General features: G+C 30.9%; 1 protein-coding gene across 1 annotated transcript in view; it reads left to right on the top strand.

Annotated features, from left to right (window-relative positions):
- LOC143045922 (von Willebrand factor A domain-containing protein 3A-like) overlaps positions 1-13,176 on the top strand; it is a 28,827-nt gene extending 15,651 nt beyond the window's left edge. Inside the window, exons 20-33 of the mRNA XM_076218766.1 lie at positions 126-244; positions 732-848; positions 1,942-2,029; positions 2,683-2,799; positions 3,262-3,359; positions 4,012-4,130; positions 4,597-4,739; positions 5,060-5,204; positions 5,727-5,871; positions 9,253-9,404; positions 9,965-10,091; positions 10,809-10,906; positions 11,339-11,391; positions 11,964-13,176. Coding sequence (XP_076074881.1) covers positions 126-244; positions 732-848; positions 1,942-2,029; positions 2,683-2,799; positions 3,262-3,359; positions 4,012-4,130; positions 4,597-4,739; positions 5,060-5,204; positions 5,727-5,871; positions 9,253-9,404; positions 9,965-10,091; positions 10,809-10,906; positions 11,339-11,391; positions 11,964-12,013 — 1,571 coding nt within the window. The 3' untranslated portion in view covers positions 12,014-13,176. The remainder of the gene's footprint in view (positions 1-125; positions 245-731; positions 849-1,941; positions 2,030-2,682; positions 2,800-3,261; positions 3,360-4,011; positions 4,131-4,596; positions 4,740-5,059; positions 5,205-5,726; positions 5,872-9,252; positions 9,405-9,964; positions 10,092-10,808; positions 10,907-11,338; positions 11,392-11,963) is intronic.
- Positions 13,177-15,879: the final 2,703 nt, after the last annotated feature.

Consider the following 15,879-nt stretch of genomic DNA (forward strand, 5'->3'; position numbering starts at 1 on the left):
CCAACACAGCATTTTACAACAATGCAATTTTCTTTTAATTATTTTTTAACCTTCAAAATTCAATTTTAACTATAGAGATGTTTTGGATATTACCTCTAATGAGTTAAATCTTTTAATTTTCACAGGTATAATTGAGAGTGATGATATCCAGTACATTACAACAGAGATAGACAAAGCTATGAACTTCTCCAGAAAAGTACAAATCCTAATTGATTCTGTCAAAAAGAAGTACAGAAATAGATATGTAAGTTTTGTTTACAGTTTATTAAGGGTTGTCAAAACTCCTTCAGCTATAAAAGCTAATTGGAATTAACTGAAATCATATTTAAATGTTTTCTGTTGTCCAAAGCTGTTTATAAAAAATACTTGTTAGTTTTATGATGCTAATAAAGATATGTGTATCAAATATTTGAATGCAGGTTCTTATTATTGCCATACTCACACAGTCGCATTATTCACATTAACAAATTACTGAATTTACAGTAATTGTTTTGTTATAGATTAGGCCGTTAGACTATACAGTATGGATTTTTCTCATTGTTGAAAGCCATACTGTGGTTTTGAATAACTTATTTTCCGTTCATTTGAACTCTAGTGGACAGTTATTTCATTAGCAATGATACCGCATCATATTTTCATATAGTCATTTAAATTATTTTGAAGAATAACTTAGGGGAGATAATTTTAAACAATAACATGTACTCTCTTGTTTATCTTGCTTTTAATTTTAGAACCACCCATATATGGATGATATCAAGGCATTGCCAGCCCCTGAGTCATTCAAACTTAGAGCTATTATGTCTGGTGGATCTCCAAACTATTCTCACTCAGCAAGATCAGAAAAACAGGTACAAATTTTATGATGATTCCTAACTTTTTGTTTCTTATTATTGTTTAACTTAATTTTCATTGTAGAACTTTATTAGTAATTAAGTTGTATAGATATAGTAACTGACATTCTTTGGTGATGAAGATCAAGTCTTATCTTTCTACCACATAAGAAATACTAATTTTTCCAAGATTTTGCTGCCTTTTAAATTAGAAATACATGTTACTGTAAACCAACTTATTTTGATGACTTTCACAATTAGAAAAACAAGGTGAATATAAATTGTTGAGATTGTGAAAAATGTGATCTTTCCTTATTAGAATACATCAAGTAAATTAGAAAATGGTGAAATTAGATAGACATGAAGTGGACTAAAAAGGGTAAAACACAAAATAAATTTTTAGTGTAAATAAGTTGGTTTACTGTCATTGAAAGCAGCTATATTTTTATGCCCCACCAATGATAGTAGATGGGGCATTATGTTTTCTGGTCTGTGCCTCCGTTCGTCCGTTCGTTCGTCGTCCTGCTTCAGGTTAAAGTTTTTGGTCAAGGTAGTTTTTGATGAAGCTGAATTCCAATCAACTTGAAACTTAGTACACTGGTTGCTTATGATATGATCTTTCTAATTTTAAAGCCAAATTAGACTTTTGACCCCAATTTCACGGTCCACTGAACATAGAAATGAAAGTGCGAGTTTCAAGTTAAAGTTTTTGGTCAAGGTAGTTTTTGATGAAGCTGAAGTCCAATCAACTTGAAACTTAGTACACTTGTTGCTTATGATATGATCTTTCTAATTTTAAAGCCAAATTAGACTTTTGACCCCAATTTCACGGTCCACTGAACATAGAAATGAAAGTGCGAGTTTCAGGTTAAAGTTTTTGGCCAAGGTAGTTTTTGATGAAGTTGAAGACCAAACAACTTGAAACTTAGTACACATGTTCCATATGGTATGATCTTTCTAGATTTATTGCAAATTTAGATTTTTTATCCAATTTCACGGTCCATTGGACATGGAAATTGATAGTGCGAGTGGGGCATCTGTGTACTTAGGACACATTCTTGTTTATAATATAATTTCATGTGACAATCTTTTAAAATAACTTTATCAACAGGAGACAGCAGAAACAGAAGCCAAACGTTCCCTTCATCTACGACGCCCAATGAGTGCTCCAAGGATAAGGGATCAGACCAGATCTGAAGGTAAGGGTAACAGCTATAATAATTAGAACATGGAATATAAGAATAAGCCCCTAAAAAGGATTGACTGGTTTTTGGAGGGGAACATTGCTCTCGAGCATCTTATGTGGTTTTATGCTCCATTTATGGGCATTATGTTTTCTGGTCTGTGTGTCTGTTCCTCCATCTGTGCATCCATTCGTTCGTCCGTCTGTACCGTTTTAGGTTAAAGTTCTTGTTAAAGTTTTTGGTTGAGGTAGTTTTTGATGAAGTTGAAGTCTGATCAACTTCAAACTTAGTAAACATGTTCCCTATGACTAATTTTAATGCCAAATTAGAGATTTTATCCCATTTTCCCAGTCCACTGAACACAGAAAATGATAGTGTGGATGGGGCATTCGTGTACTTCATGTTTTTTGTTGTATGTTAATTTTTCTTTCTAACTGTAAATTGTGGATATTATTGATTGGTTTTTGAGGTCATTAATAAGGATGCTGAAGCTGCAAAAACTAACATATAAAATAAGTTGAAATTCTGAATCCATTCATTGAAATATGTGATATGAAACAGATTAAATGCAACTGTAAAATAACCTTGTTCATATCATTCATATATAATAATAGTCTACTATATTGCAATTTCTTATAAAAATATGTATAATTTATGTTTTTTTTCAGTATTTAAAGAAAGACCCAAATCAGCATCAAAAGATCCAATGAAACATTTGAAATCAAAAAAGATAATGACTGGAAGCTTCTTCCTGGATAATAAACAACCTGGTGGGGATGGCACAGGTAAACAATTTAAAATATGTCCTTATTAGGATTGCAATAAAATCATTTATTTTCCTTATATACATTGTTGAATTGACTTTCTTCATTTAGTTACAGATAAATTTGTCATTTAAAATCCATTAGTTTTGAGACATTTCCAGTAGATTTGATTGGGTCAAACAATAATTACTTCATGAATTTTGAATTTCTATTGCGTTTATGAATATTCTGTTTAAATATTTTAATGATTTATATCTTTCTGAATAAAAGAATGGTGATCATTAATAAAGGACAGTTTGAATAAATAAAAAAAAGAAGGATTGCTAGATATATTTTAAGGTTAGCAATGTTCAAAGAACCAGGACTCAGATTGGTATCAATCTTGCTTAGTAGAATGATAAGTAAAATGAGGTCATGTTTTATTGATAATGACAATACTATTAGTCTGCCAAGAGTTAATGTTTTATTTTTATTTGTTTATAGGATCTGTATATAAGAAATATCCTGGAAATAAATCTGTAAGAAAGAACATCAACCGCATTATTATACCAGATATAGAAGATGTTGTAACTACCAAAGAGGTTAGCATCTTATAGAAAATAGATTGCCATGATTACCTTTGGGCATACCATGGATATCAAAATTGTGTGAATCAAATTATGATAGATAAATAATCATCAAAAGGGCACTGTATTGCAAAAAAGTTCAAAGGCATTTCTGATTTGTGTTTTTTTTATAGGCAGAAGGTTGTGGCTAATGGCATTAAGGATACAGCACTCTTCTGAATTTAGCTATTTCATCAACTGAGTTCTTTTAACTCAACAAAACAAGTTTTTTGGCAAAATAGTAGTTGTTTTTATCAAATTTAGTCTTAGAATTTTAAAAGTCCTTTAAAAGTGGGACGAAAGATACCAGAGGGACAGTCAAACTCATAAATCAAAAATAAACTGACAACGCCATGGCTAAAAATGAAAAAGACAAGCAGACAAACAGGTGTTTATTTGTTATTTGACTTATAATTGGGACAGTTTGGGCACCTTTGATGTTATCTTGATAAATTAGTGTAACTATACAATAAAAAGTTCATAATAAACAAAATAAAGTAGACAATGAAGACAATAAATTTCTAGTGGCTGCAAAGTCTTGGATTTTAATTTCTCTAGTAAAGAAATTACCTGGTATATGAAAAATGTTAAAATATTTTTATTACATTAATGATTTTGTATATTTCAGTGGATGAGATTGTACAGTTTATCAAGATTGAAGCTGGACCTGAACAAGCTGATTTCTGGACCTGATTGTAAACATACAGAAGACAATGTCAAGGCTTTACATAAACAAGTTTCAGCGAAGTATGTTTGCATTTCTGATTTCAAACTACTATAATTTTGATTTTGTGATTGAAACCTTATATATAATACATAATAATTTGTTATAAAATGGTTTCATTGATAATTATCCAGTAGACTTCAAGCTAAAATTATTTGAAACAACCAGGAAAACTTGGAAAAACAAAAAAATCTGGGGAAAACCCTTGAAAGTTAACAGGAAGTTTTAAAACAAATTGAATTACCTCCCTTGTGCTCAATGATTCCTAAAAATTGGCACCTGTATGTTAAACAGATACTCATGAGCACATTTTGTTGGTGAAAAGAATGATAGAGTTGAATCCTGATCTCAATCATGCTTGATGCAAACAGTCTTCATTGTTTTGCAATGCTATTTATCACTGATAATCATGGCAACCCTGTATAATAAAAAAGAACCTAGATAAACTGATTTTAGTATAATTGACATACATTTTCATACTTTGTTTAGATACTGTGAAATATTCCCAAGTATTAATGTGAAAGGAACAATAAAACATCTACAGTTATTACCACATGAACTGAAGGAATATGAGGCACAAACAGAGAAAGTATTAAAGAGATATTTAAAGAGATTACAGTGGTTATTAAGTGGTATGTAAACATAATTTTATATTTTGAATATTACACCAAACCAGGAAAAATTTATCATTTATTCATTGTGTCAAAAAATCTTTTTTTTCTGAAAAATAGTTCTGGGTCAATATTTGGATAAAACAATTATAAATGGGATTAAAACCAATAAGTTAAAGTCCCATAGACAAATATTTTCTCTCATCTGTTCTTAACATATATCTTCGTGAACTTGTCAATGAAATGTATATGAATTAACAATTTACAAGGATAAGATAACTGATGTTGCATGGAGAAAATATTTACAGTAAATAATTAAGTTGCTGTTTTTTTGCTTCCAGGTAGCAGGAGAGTGTTTGGAAATATAGTTCATACAAAGTGTATGATTCTAGTTGATACATCAGGATCTATGGACCCATATATGAATGAGCTCAAACAAGAACTGGCTTCACTTGTATGGGATCAACTCTACAGGCTTGGTGCTAGGTCAGTATAAACATGTATATTAAAAAAAACTGAAGTTTTTAATTAAGTTTGTCTCACTCCTTTTGGCAGTTTTGGAGTTGATGCAATTCCCTCAGTTCTTGTTTTTTACTTTGATTTGAAATTTCTTTAATGATTTATGACATGTGAACGTTGGTAAACTACTGTTGCCTCTAATTTGTGTTTTATATTTCATAAGTCTAATCTATTCATAAGTCTAATCTATTCATAAGTGACTGGTGATATTCAAGTTAGTATGCAGGTAAAACACTTTCCTTACCTTAATTAGATGTATTGATTATTTACCATGGAATTATTTGGATATTTATTTTGAGTAGAAAAGTACTAACTTCATATAGATGTATTGAAATTTGTCAGATTTAATCTTATTGAAAAATAAAAATATTATTACTAATGGAATTAAATAATTAAACTAAATCTCTTATCTTAGAAGTAGACATTTAATATAACTCATAATTAAAAAGACAGCAGATTTCATATTGTCTGATCTCTATTTCATTCCAGATTCAACGTTGTGAGGTTTTCTGGTAATTGTGAGAATTGGTTTGACAGATTACAGCCAGCTACACAAGAAAACTGTCATGATGCTGTCAACTGGTCATCCAAGTTTAAAGCTTCAGGCAATACATGTACATTGGAAGCACTAAAGGTGGGGTACTTACTTGGAAATATTTATGTACAGAAAAGCTATATTACATTTATATTTGATCTTAAGTTTTATCATGTACCTGGATCTACCTGTTTTAGTAAACCTCTTGTTCTTAAGTTTTATGATGTACCTGGATCTATCTGTTTTAGTAATCCTCTTGTTCTTAAGTTTTACCATGTACCTAGATCTATCTGTTTTAGTAATCCTCTTGTTCTTAAGTTTTATCATGTACCTGGATCTACCTGTTTTAGTAAACCTCTTGTTCTTAAGTTTTATAATGTACCTGGATCTATCTGTTTTAGCAGTGTTTTCCTTTTTTCACTAAGGTAAGGTGGGTGTTTTAAAAAAATAACTTGCAACCGGGTGGGTTTTTTTTAAATGTCCAACCTTTTTTAATTTACTGTGGGTGCACGTGGGGGTCACAGAAATAAAGATTAGTATAATATTCACATTTTATGGAGTTGAACAAACATAAATAGAAGTAGTCATATTAATTGTCAAATATTCTTTGATTTTATTTTTCAAAAATTTATCTCTTTTATCTCTTCTTTCATTTACAATTTTATGCATCAGCATGGATTTAAGGCCTTTCGATCCAGGTTTCTGTTCTGTTTCTTGCTTTTGTGCCGTATTTTTGGCACACAGAACAGTAGTATCCTTCCTCTGTGACTATAAGTCATTTTGAAGTCTTGCTCATATTTGTCTTCACTTGCGTGTCTTTTCCGTTGTTTGGTTGATTTTTGTTCAATTTCCTTAACTTCAATATTACTATCAATTTTATTTAACTTATTTGGTCTAGTATTTTCTTTATCATCATCGTCATCTTCTTTTCTTTCCCCCGATTGATTAATGAAAACATTGAAATTTGACGATTGGACGCCATCTTTGTCAATGAAAACAAGGCGGGATTAGTATTCAAATTTTAACGGTACGGAACCGAAAAAAATCCGGATTTTGAAAAAAAAGCCGACCACCTCCTAAAATCGAAAGGTGGTCGGCTTTCAAAAGAAGGTGGTCGGCACACCCGGCTTAAATGCCGAATGGAAAACACTGTTTAGTAATCCTCTTGTTCTTAAGTTTTATCATGTACCTGGATCTACCTGTTTTAGTAATCCTCTTGTTCTTAAGTTTATGATGTACCTGGATCTACCTGTTTTAGTAAACCTCTTGTTCTTAAGTTTTATCATGTACCTGGATCTACCTGTTTTAGTAAACCTCTTGTTCTTAAGTTTTATAATGTACCTGGATCTATCTGTTTTAGTAATCCTCTTGTTCTTAAGTTTTATCATGTACCTGGATCTACCTGTTTTAGTAATCCTCTTGTTCTTAAGTTTATGATGTACCTGGATCTACCTGTTTTAGTAAACCTCTTGTTCTTAAGTTTTATCATGTACCTGGATCTACCTGTTTTAGTAAACCTCTTGTTCTTAAGTTTTATGATGTACCTGGATCTATCTGTTTTAGTAATCCTCTTGTTCTTAAGTTTTATAATGTACCTGGATCTATCTGTTTTAGTAAACCTCTTGTTCTTAAGTTTTATGATGTACCTGGATCTATCTGTTTTAGTAAACCTCTTGTTCTTAAGTTTTATCATGTACCTGGATCTACCTGTTTTAGTAAACCTCTTGTTCTTAAGTTTTATCATGTACCTGGATCTACCTGTTTTAGTAAACCTCTTGTTCTTAAGTTTTATAATGTACCTGGATCTATCTGTTTTAGTAAACCTCTTGTTCTTAAGTTTTATGATGTACCTGGATCTATCTGTTTTAGTAAACCTCTTGTTCTTAAGTTTTATCATGTACCTGGATCTACCTGTTTTAGTAAACCTCTTGTTCTTAAGTTTTATCATGTACCTGGATCTACCTGTTTTAGTAAACCTCTTGTTCTTAAGTTTTATCATGTACCTGGATCTACCTGTTTTAGTAAACCTCTTGTTCTTAAGTTTTATGATGTACCTGGATCTATCTGTTTTAGTAAACTTCTTGTTCTTAAGTTTTATCATGTACCTGGATCTACCTGTTTTAGTAAACCTCTTGTTCTTAAGTTTTTGTTCTTAAGTTTTATCATGTACCTGGATCTATCTGTTTTAGTAAACCTCTTGTTCTTAAGTTTTATCATGTACCTGGATCTATCTGTTTTAGTAAACCTCTTGTTCTTAAGTTTTATCATGTACCTGGATCTATCTGTTTTAGTAAACCTCTTGTTCTTAAGTTTTATGATGTACCTGGATCTATCTGTTTTAGTAAACCTCTTGTTCTTAAGTTTTATGATGTACCTGGATCTACCTATTTTAGTAAACCTCTTGTTCTTAAGTTTTATAATGTACCTGGATCTATCTGTTTTAGTAAACCTCTTGTTCTTAAGTTTTATAATGTACCTGGATCTACCTGTTTTAGTAAACCTCTTGTTCTTAAGTTTTATGATATACCTGGATCTATCTGTTTTAGTAATCCTCTTGTTCTTAAGTTTTATGATGTACCTGGATCTACCTGTTTTAGTAATCCTCTTGGTCTTAAGTTTTATGATGTACCTGGATCTACCTGCTTTAGTAAACCTCTTGTTCTTAAGTTTTATGATGTACCTGGATCTATCTGTTTTAGTAAACCTCTTGTTCTTAAGTTTTATCATGTACCTGGATCTACCTGTTTTAGTAAACCTCTTGTTCTTAAGTTTATGATGTACCTGGATCTACCTGTTTTAGTAAACCTCTTGTTCTTAAGTTTTATCATGTACCTGGATCTACCTGTTTTAGTAAACCTCTTGTTCTTAAGTTTTATGATGTACCTGGATCTATCTGTTTTAGTAATCCTCTTGTTCTTAAGTTTTATCATGTACCTGGATCTATCTGTTTTAGTAAACCTCTTGTTCTTAAGTTTTATGATATACCTGGATCTATCTGTTTTAGTAAACCTCTTGTTCTTAAGTTTTATGATGTACCTGGATCTATCTGTTTTAGTAATCCTCTTGTTCTTAAGTTTTATCATGTACCTGGATCTATCTGTTTTAGTAAACCTCTTGTTCTTAAGTTTTATGATGTACCTGGATCTATCTGTTTTAGTAATCCTCTTGTTCTTAAGTTTTATCATGTACCTGGATCTATCTGTTTTAGTAAACCTCTTGTTCTTAAGTTTTATGATATACCTGGATCTATCTGTTTTAGTAAACCTCTTGTTCTTAAGTTTTATGATGTACCTGGATCTATCTGTTTTAGTAAACCTCTTATTTAGAAGCATATACAAAACAGTATGAAATTAACAGGTTCCTACACATTTATAGACTTTGTTTTTTAGTGATAAATGAAATGACAAAAAAAAGAAATTAAATTCACTGATACATTAAAAACTGTAATAAAAAAATGTATTTAATTCATTTATTTCACAGATGGCTTTTGATGATCCAGAAATAGAAGCTATTTACATGTTAACTGATGGTAAACCAGATACTAGTACATCACTTATACTTAGAGAGGTTGGAGAGTGGAATAATGAAAGAAACATTCAGATCAACACAATATCATTTAACTGTTCTGATAGGTGAGTGTGATACACAAGTGCTTGATGCATACTAAGAGAAGGAAGGGGATGGAAAAATGATTTGGATTGACAGTGTTCATAAGATTGACACACTAATACTCCTGCATACTTAAAGAGGATGAAGAATAGAAAAATAAAAGAATAGCTCAAATCAATGCAATATTGCCATAGCCTTTAATTGTCAACAATTTCAATTATTATGATCAGTATTTAAATCTTCAATTGAAGTAACCTCAAGTCTCACAAGTAAGTTACAAAACACTTCATAGCCTAAAGGGAAAATCTCAAAAGCAAGAATGAAGAATATCAAAATGAACACTTTTTTAGACAACTTGAAATCTTCAGCATGTGAGATTTTCAGTCTGGGACATGACTTATGCAAGTTAGAAACAACCTCAAGAGTGTACTGCAGAATTGAGGGAATGCATATGTAAAAAAACACCTCCCTTTTACTTATTACTGTCACATTTTTATGATCAGATATAATTTTTAAGTGAAAGCTGAACTATCTGGATATTTTTTAATAGAAAAAGGTGATATTTATATATTTTAATTTACAGCACTGCCAACAATTTCCTTAAGTTATTAGCCACACAAACAGGAGGACGATTCCACATGTGCCACAGTGATTTTGATGCTCAATTATTTGCACACAAATTACTAACTGAAGGCTTTGGAGATACAGAGGTAAAACAGTAGGAATGCTCAATACATTACACACATACATATATTTGTGGTAAAAAAAATCACAATTGTGACTATCATAGACATAGGTGAACAACAATGCATTGCTGACCGTTATAGTACTATAAATTAAAGATATAAAGAGAACTGCAATGCTTTCTAGAAATGAGCATATAAGCTGAAAGTAATTAAATAAATCAGTTTTTTAGCCTTGCTGATATGCGAACAGAAAGTACGAAAGTTTGGTGTCTGATTTTATTTGAATAAGTTTTCCAAAATATTATATATAAAAAAGATGTGGTATGATTGCCAATGAGACAACTGTCCACAAGAGACCAAAATGACACAGACATTAACAGCTATAGGTCACCATACAGCCTTCAACAATGAGCAAAGCCAATACCGCATAGTCAGCTATAAAAGGCCCTGATATGACAATGTAAAACAATTCAAACGAGAAAACTAACGGCCTTATTTGTATAAAAAATGAACTTTAAATGCACACTTGACTAATTTTTGTATTTGCAAATTGCCTTTAGTATTGTCCTATAAATAACATAAAAATAAGAATATATAACTCTGGTCCAACAGTAATCAGAATTTTAGATTTTATTTTTTAATACACCTTTATTGGTTTTCCTCAATTTAAAACAATTCAGAGTTACGCTAAAGTTGCTTTTATGGATTTTTTTTTATAAATCTCATGTTATATTTTTTCAGTATCCACATTTACCTGAATTTGAGGGTGATGATCTACGCAGACTTGGACAAGAAATAGCTCTTGCTAGAAAATACTTGGCCAAGGCAAGACAGTACAGGTATGTATTGTTATTGTGAGGCTGATTTTTATGTTTTTGTTAATTTGAAAATTAAATGTTATCTATATTGACATGGAAACTATATCAAACAGGAGAACTTACAAGTAAAAAAAAGTTAAAAAAGAAATTAAAACAGAGAATTTTTTGGATTAAGAGTTTATTAAGAATTCTAGTTTATGTAATCTTCACTATACAATGACTTAATTTAAAATCTGAAACTCATACATTGAAAAATGGTTAAGATGGATTTATCATTGTTAAAAATACAATGCTATTCTGATTCTGATTCTGTTAAAATTTTGGGGCAAAATATGAATAGTCAAAGTTTGGAAATTAATTTTGAATCTAATGAGTATTTCATTGTATTGACATAAAATAATTTTCACCCTTGTTTCTGCTTTGAAATTTTTCATATTTTTCACTTTCTTATAGATCTTTGTACCAATCAAAAGTGTCAACAAGCGAAAAGCCTGCATCTAATAAAGGTGAGCATAATCAAACATTTTATTTGCAAAACAAAGCTAAAGGTATTGTAAGCAAACTTCATAATTTAATTACTTTTTTCTAGTGTAAAATAATTGTACTTACACAGGCAAAATGCCACACATGTGCACATTACTTTCACATGTGTGTCACAGGAATGTGTTAGAGACATTTCCCAACAACGCATGTGACACTTGTGTTGAAAATGCATATGATACACATGATTTAAACATTTTAAGCAATGATTAATATTGTCAGTCAAGAATTGATTACTTTCATAAACATATTATCTTTATATAAAGGATTTATGTAAGTTCAACTGCAATGAAATCTTGTAAATAATCTTGAGATAGAGGCAGACACAATATTTCTTATATAACTTTTTAACACTTCATTTACAATAAGTATACCAAAGATGTTAAGTGTCCAGTTTTGGAAGCATTAGAAAAATCCTAGATAGTACCTGGGGAAGAGTTATCTTTTTACTGTTTCAGTGTCAAATTTGTTTATAAGACAGCAAAGTTTCCTGGATAAATTAAAAGATTATTGTAAAACATTGACATTTTATTTTCAGGAAATGCTCCTCCTTTCATAGTAGGGAGACCAAGAACTTCGGCCAGATGAAAAATTAGAAGTTGATGGACATTTATAGTGCATTTTATCTTTGAATGAGATCTTTTTATTTCGAACATTTATATGGAGAAAAGATCTTATTTGACAGTCTGTGATATATTTTATTAAAAGGCAATTTATATTTTATATTTTACAACATTTTATCATGTTTTGGGTAATATATGTACATTTTGGATGAAATTTTATTTATTGAGTCTTGTTGTGATAAAAATGTTAAGAGTTGATAATTCTCAATTCAAAATGGTATGAAATATTTAAAACAAAGTACAATTGGCATATTGAAGGGAACAATAACAGTAAATGTAATCATGTTATACTGAATGTTTTTGTGAATTATCACTAGAGTATTTCAGTGTTAATGTTATGTTTTATGTTTTAAGTTGTATTGTTTATGTTTAAAATTAGCTTAACACCTAGTTACTCAGAAGCTTATTCTTGGCAAAAAACAAAATGAAATATTAAATCAAAATAAATTATAAATGTAAAATTCTGAGTTATAAGCTTTTTAGGTAGAAAAAAAATCTTGTTAGATAAAAAAATATTAGAACTCTTTATGAATTTCATACTTAAACTTAACAGAATTAGAGAATCTCTGAATATGGTAATGGAGCTGCTATTAGTTATATAGGTTTTGATACTAAATGTTGTATGAATAGAAACTTGTACAAATTGTAAACTGTTTATTGGGATATTTATGCCTACTTGTTTCTTCCTGATCTTCATATACCACATGTCAATCAAATATAAGCTAATAATTTTCAAGATTCCAATAGAAGTGTATTAGACAGAATAATTTTTCGGAAGTGAAATATTTACACTAAGGTGTCAATCATGAATACTATGAATTCATTTATTTTCGTGGGTATCAATTTTTGTGGATTGAGGATTGTGGATGTTTTATTTCATGGTTTTGCCAATCTCTTCATGCAAAAACCTATAGAAAATTTGCAATTCTTTAAACATTTGAATTCATAGTTTAGCAGTACCAACAAAACCCAACAATAATAATGAATCCAGAGTATATCAAAACATGTCAGGCATGAAATTTTCCTATATACGTTTATCATTTGATTATGCATGCTTGTTGAAACTAGTCTGTGAATGTATTTTACAGTATTTGTTAAAAATATACAGAGTAAATAATAGTCTATTAATTCTTTTTTTTTTGTTTATTGGTCACATGCAAGAAATCTCATTAACCATTATCTCAAATCATTTCAATTTGTGAAGAATTTTTAAAATCCAGTAGTGCATTCCAAAATAAAGTCATCCTGGTCTTGAAGCAGTCTCAAGGTATCATGCTCTCTAAGGGTGTAGTAGGTTGTGTGTTCGGGTCAAGTAGGATAAACGGTACTGTAGTTCCTTCGGAAGAACAGAGTAATAAATCGGTATATCTTTAGAAGTAAATCGGTTTATAAGAACATAAACTGACAGACTGACAGGTCGACAGGTTGACACTATGAAGGTCGACAAGTTGACAGTTTGATAAGTGTTAAGGTCGACAGGTTGACAGGTTGAGAAAATGTTAAGGTCGACAAGTTGACAGGTTGACAAATGTTAAGGTCGACAGGTAGACAGGTTGAAGGGTTTAATTTTACAATTAAACAAGTACATCATCCATTAAGTAGAATAAAATTAACTTCAGTTTTTAACCTTTTTTACAAGTATTGACTTATAACTTTTATATCTGTTCGCTGTCAATCTGTTTACCATTTGTACATTTTACATTTCTCAAAATGAAATTGTCAACCTGTCGACTTGTCGATCTGTCTACCAGTCACTAATAATACTATTTTATACTTTATATATGCTCTCAAGTTGTCAATCTGTCATTTTGTCAACTTGTCAACCTGTCGACTTGTCAACCATAACTTACTTGTTATTATATTAAATTATCAACTTATCAACCTGTCGACTTGTCAACCTGTTAACCACTTATTTCAACCATAACATTTTTAAAATTGTCAACCTGTCGACTTGTCAACCAGTCAATCACTTATTCCAACCATAACGTTTTTAAAATTGTCAACCTGTAAATCACTCATTTATTTCAGTTTAATGTAAAATTTAAACAGTTTTAACTTTCTTACCCATGAATACATATGCGTATGAATTTATTGCAAAAGCCGGAACTATAGTACCGTATATCCATGCCCGACTGAGTATAACTAATGACTAATTTTTTTTATTTGCTGCATCTCTGCTAAGCATGCCCTCATTAATGTGTAAGAGCAAAGACTGATTGGCTTGGAATCAGAAAAGTGTGTTGGGTAGGGTGACAAAGTTTTCTTAGGTACTGTTACCTTGTGAACTAGCATGTTCAAAATACAGCTTAGCATGATGGTTCAGTACCAAGCAGGTATATCATATTGCAGTAAAATATGTCCGAAATGTGCATTACTTTTGTTGCTGGATGTTACAACCATCCTATATCATCATCTAGCAGGCAAAACTAGATTGCACCTGTTGTAGTACTAAGCACATCCCTCTCGTAATGGAAAGTAATGCAAACAGGAAGTGGGTGTCTGACAGATCTAATAGTGCTCACATATTTATATACTTCATAAGATGCTAACTTGATATAAAATCATTGTTTTCTTTATTACTTAGTATCAGGATGTAGTTGACTGACAGATTCCAAAGGATTTCCTGAAAAAAATGTGACAAATATTTGTTGGAAATATATTTGTTGTACACACACTGAAATGTCTTTAGCATAAAGGTTTTACTACTAGTATCACATAAACTTAACATTTTCAAAGATCCATGACAATGATGTCAACTTCAAATCAATTTTGTCGGACCTGTACACCATTAAATTATTCCATACACCGAATATAGTTGACCTATTGTTTATGTTAATTGAAAAACAGATAACACATTAACCACTGAATTTTGAAAATGAGCTCAAGGTCAGATGATACCTGACAGACAGCTATGAATGACTTACAATTATTCCATACATTAAATATAGGTGACCTTTTGCTATTAGTATTTGAAAAACAGACCAAAACACAAAATTGATTAATGAAGCATCAAAATGAGGTCATGGTTTCATAAAATCTATCATCAAGACATGTACACCTTACAATGATTTGATTCTCCAAATATAACGACCCTATCACTTGTAGACCTTGCAAGGAACCCATATCTCAAATATAGCTATTCCATAATTACTCATAATTAGGGAGTATTTCACATGACAAAAACTAAGTCTTGATTTTTTTCCAAGCAATCATTGAACCATAAAAATGAGAACAATTTCAATGGACACTTCATGACATAAGGCAACTGCATACAAGGTATTGAGCATCCAAGTCTTCTACCCTCTGAAATAATTATGACAGCTTTATACAAACAGTTTATGTTGTAGCTGCTGCCGGAATGTAATCCCTACGACTCCCATTTCGAAGCTAGACAAGAGACTATGTTTCATTTGTTCCTTGATAATAGTGTGATTGATGTTTACAGTCAAGAATAACAAATAAATGGTCTGTCATAAATGAGACTAAATCAGACAAGAGTGCACACGCTGAAATGTCTCGCCTTTTATACTAATCATTGATATTATGTTGATAGTCCTAAGTATAAAGCTAAGCTTTATTACAACTGTCACATAAACTGAACATTAACCAAGATAACTAAACAAAGACCAATGAACCTTGAAAATGAGGTCAAGGTCAGATGAACCATGCCAGGTAGACATGTACAGCTAACAATGCTTCTATACAACATATATAGTTGACCCATTACTTATAGTTTAAGAAAAATAGACCAAACACAAAAACTTAACACTGTGCAATGAACCGTAAAAATGAGGTCACGGTCAAATAAAACCTGCGCGACTGACATAAAGA

The sequence above is a fragment of the Mytilus galloprovincialis genome, chromosome 9, assembly GCF_965363235.1.
Source record: "Mytilus galloprovincialis chromosome 9, xbMytGall1.hap1.1, whole genome shotgun sequence".
Taxonomy (NCBI): Eukaryota; Metazoa; Mollusca; class Bivalvia; order Mytilida; family Mytilidae; genus Mytilus; species Mytilus galloprovincialis.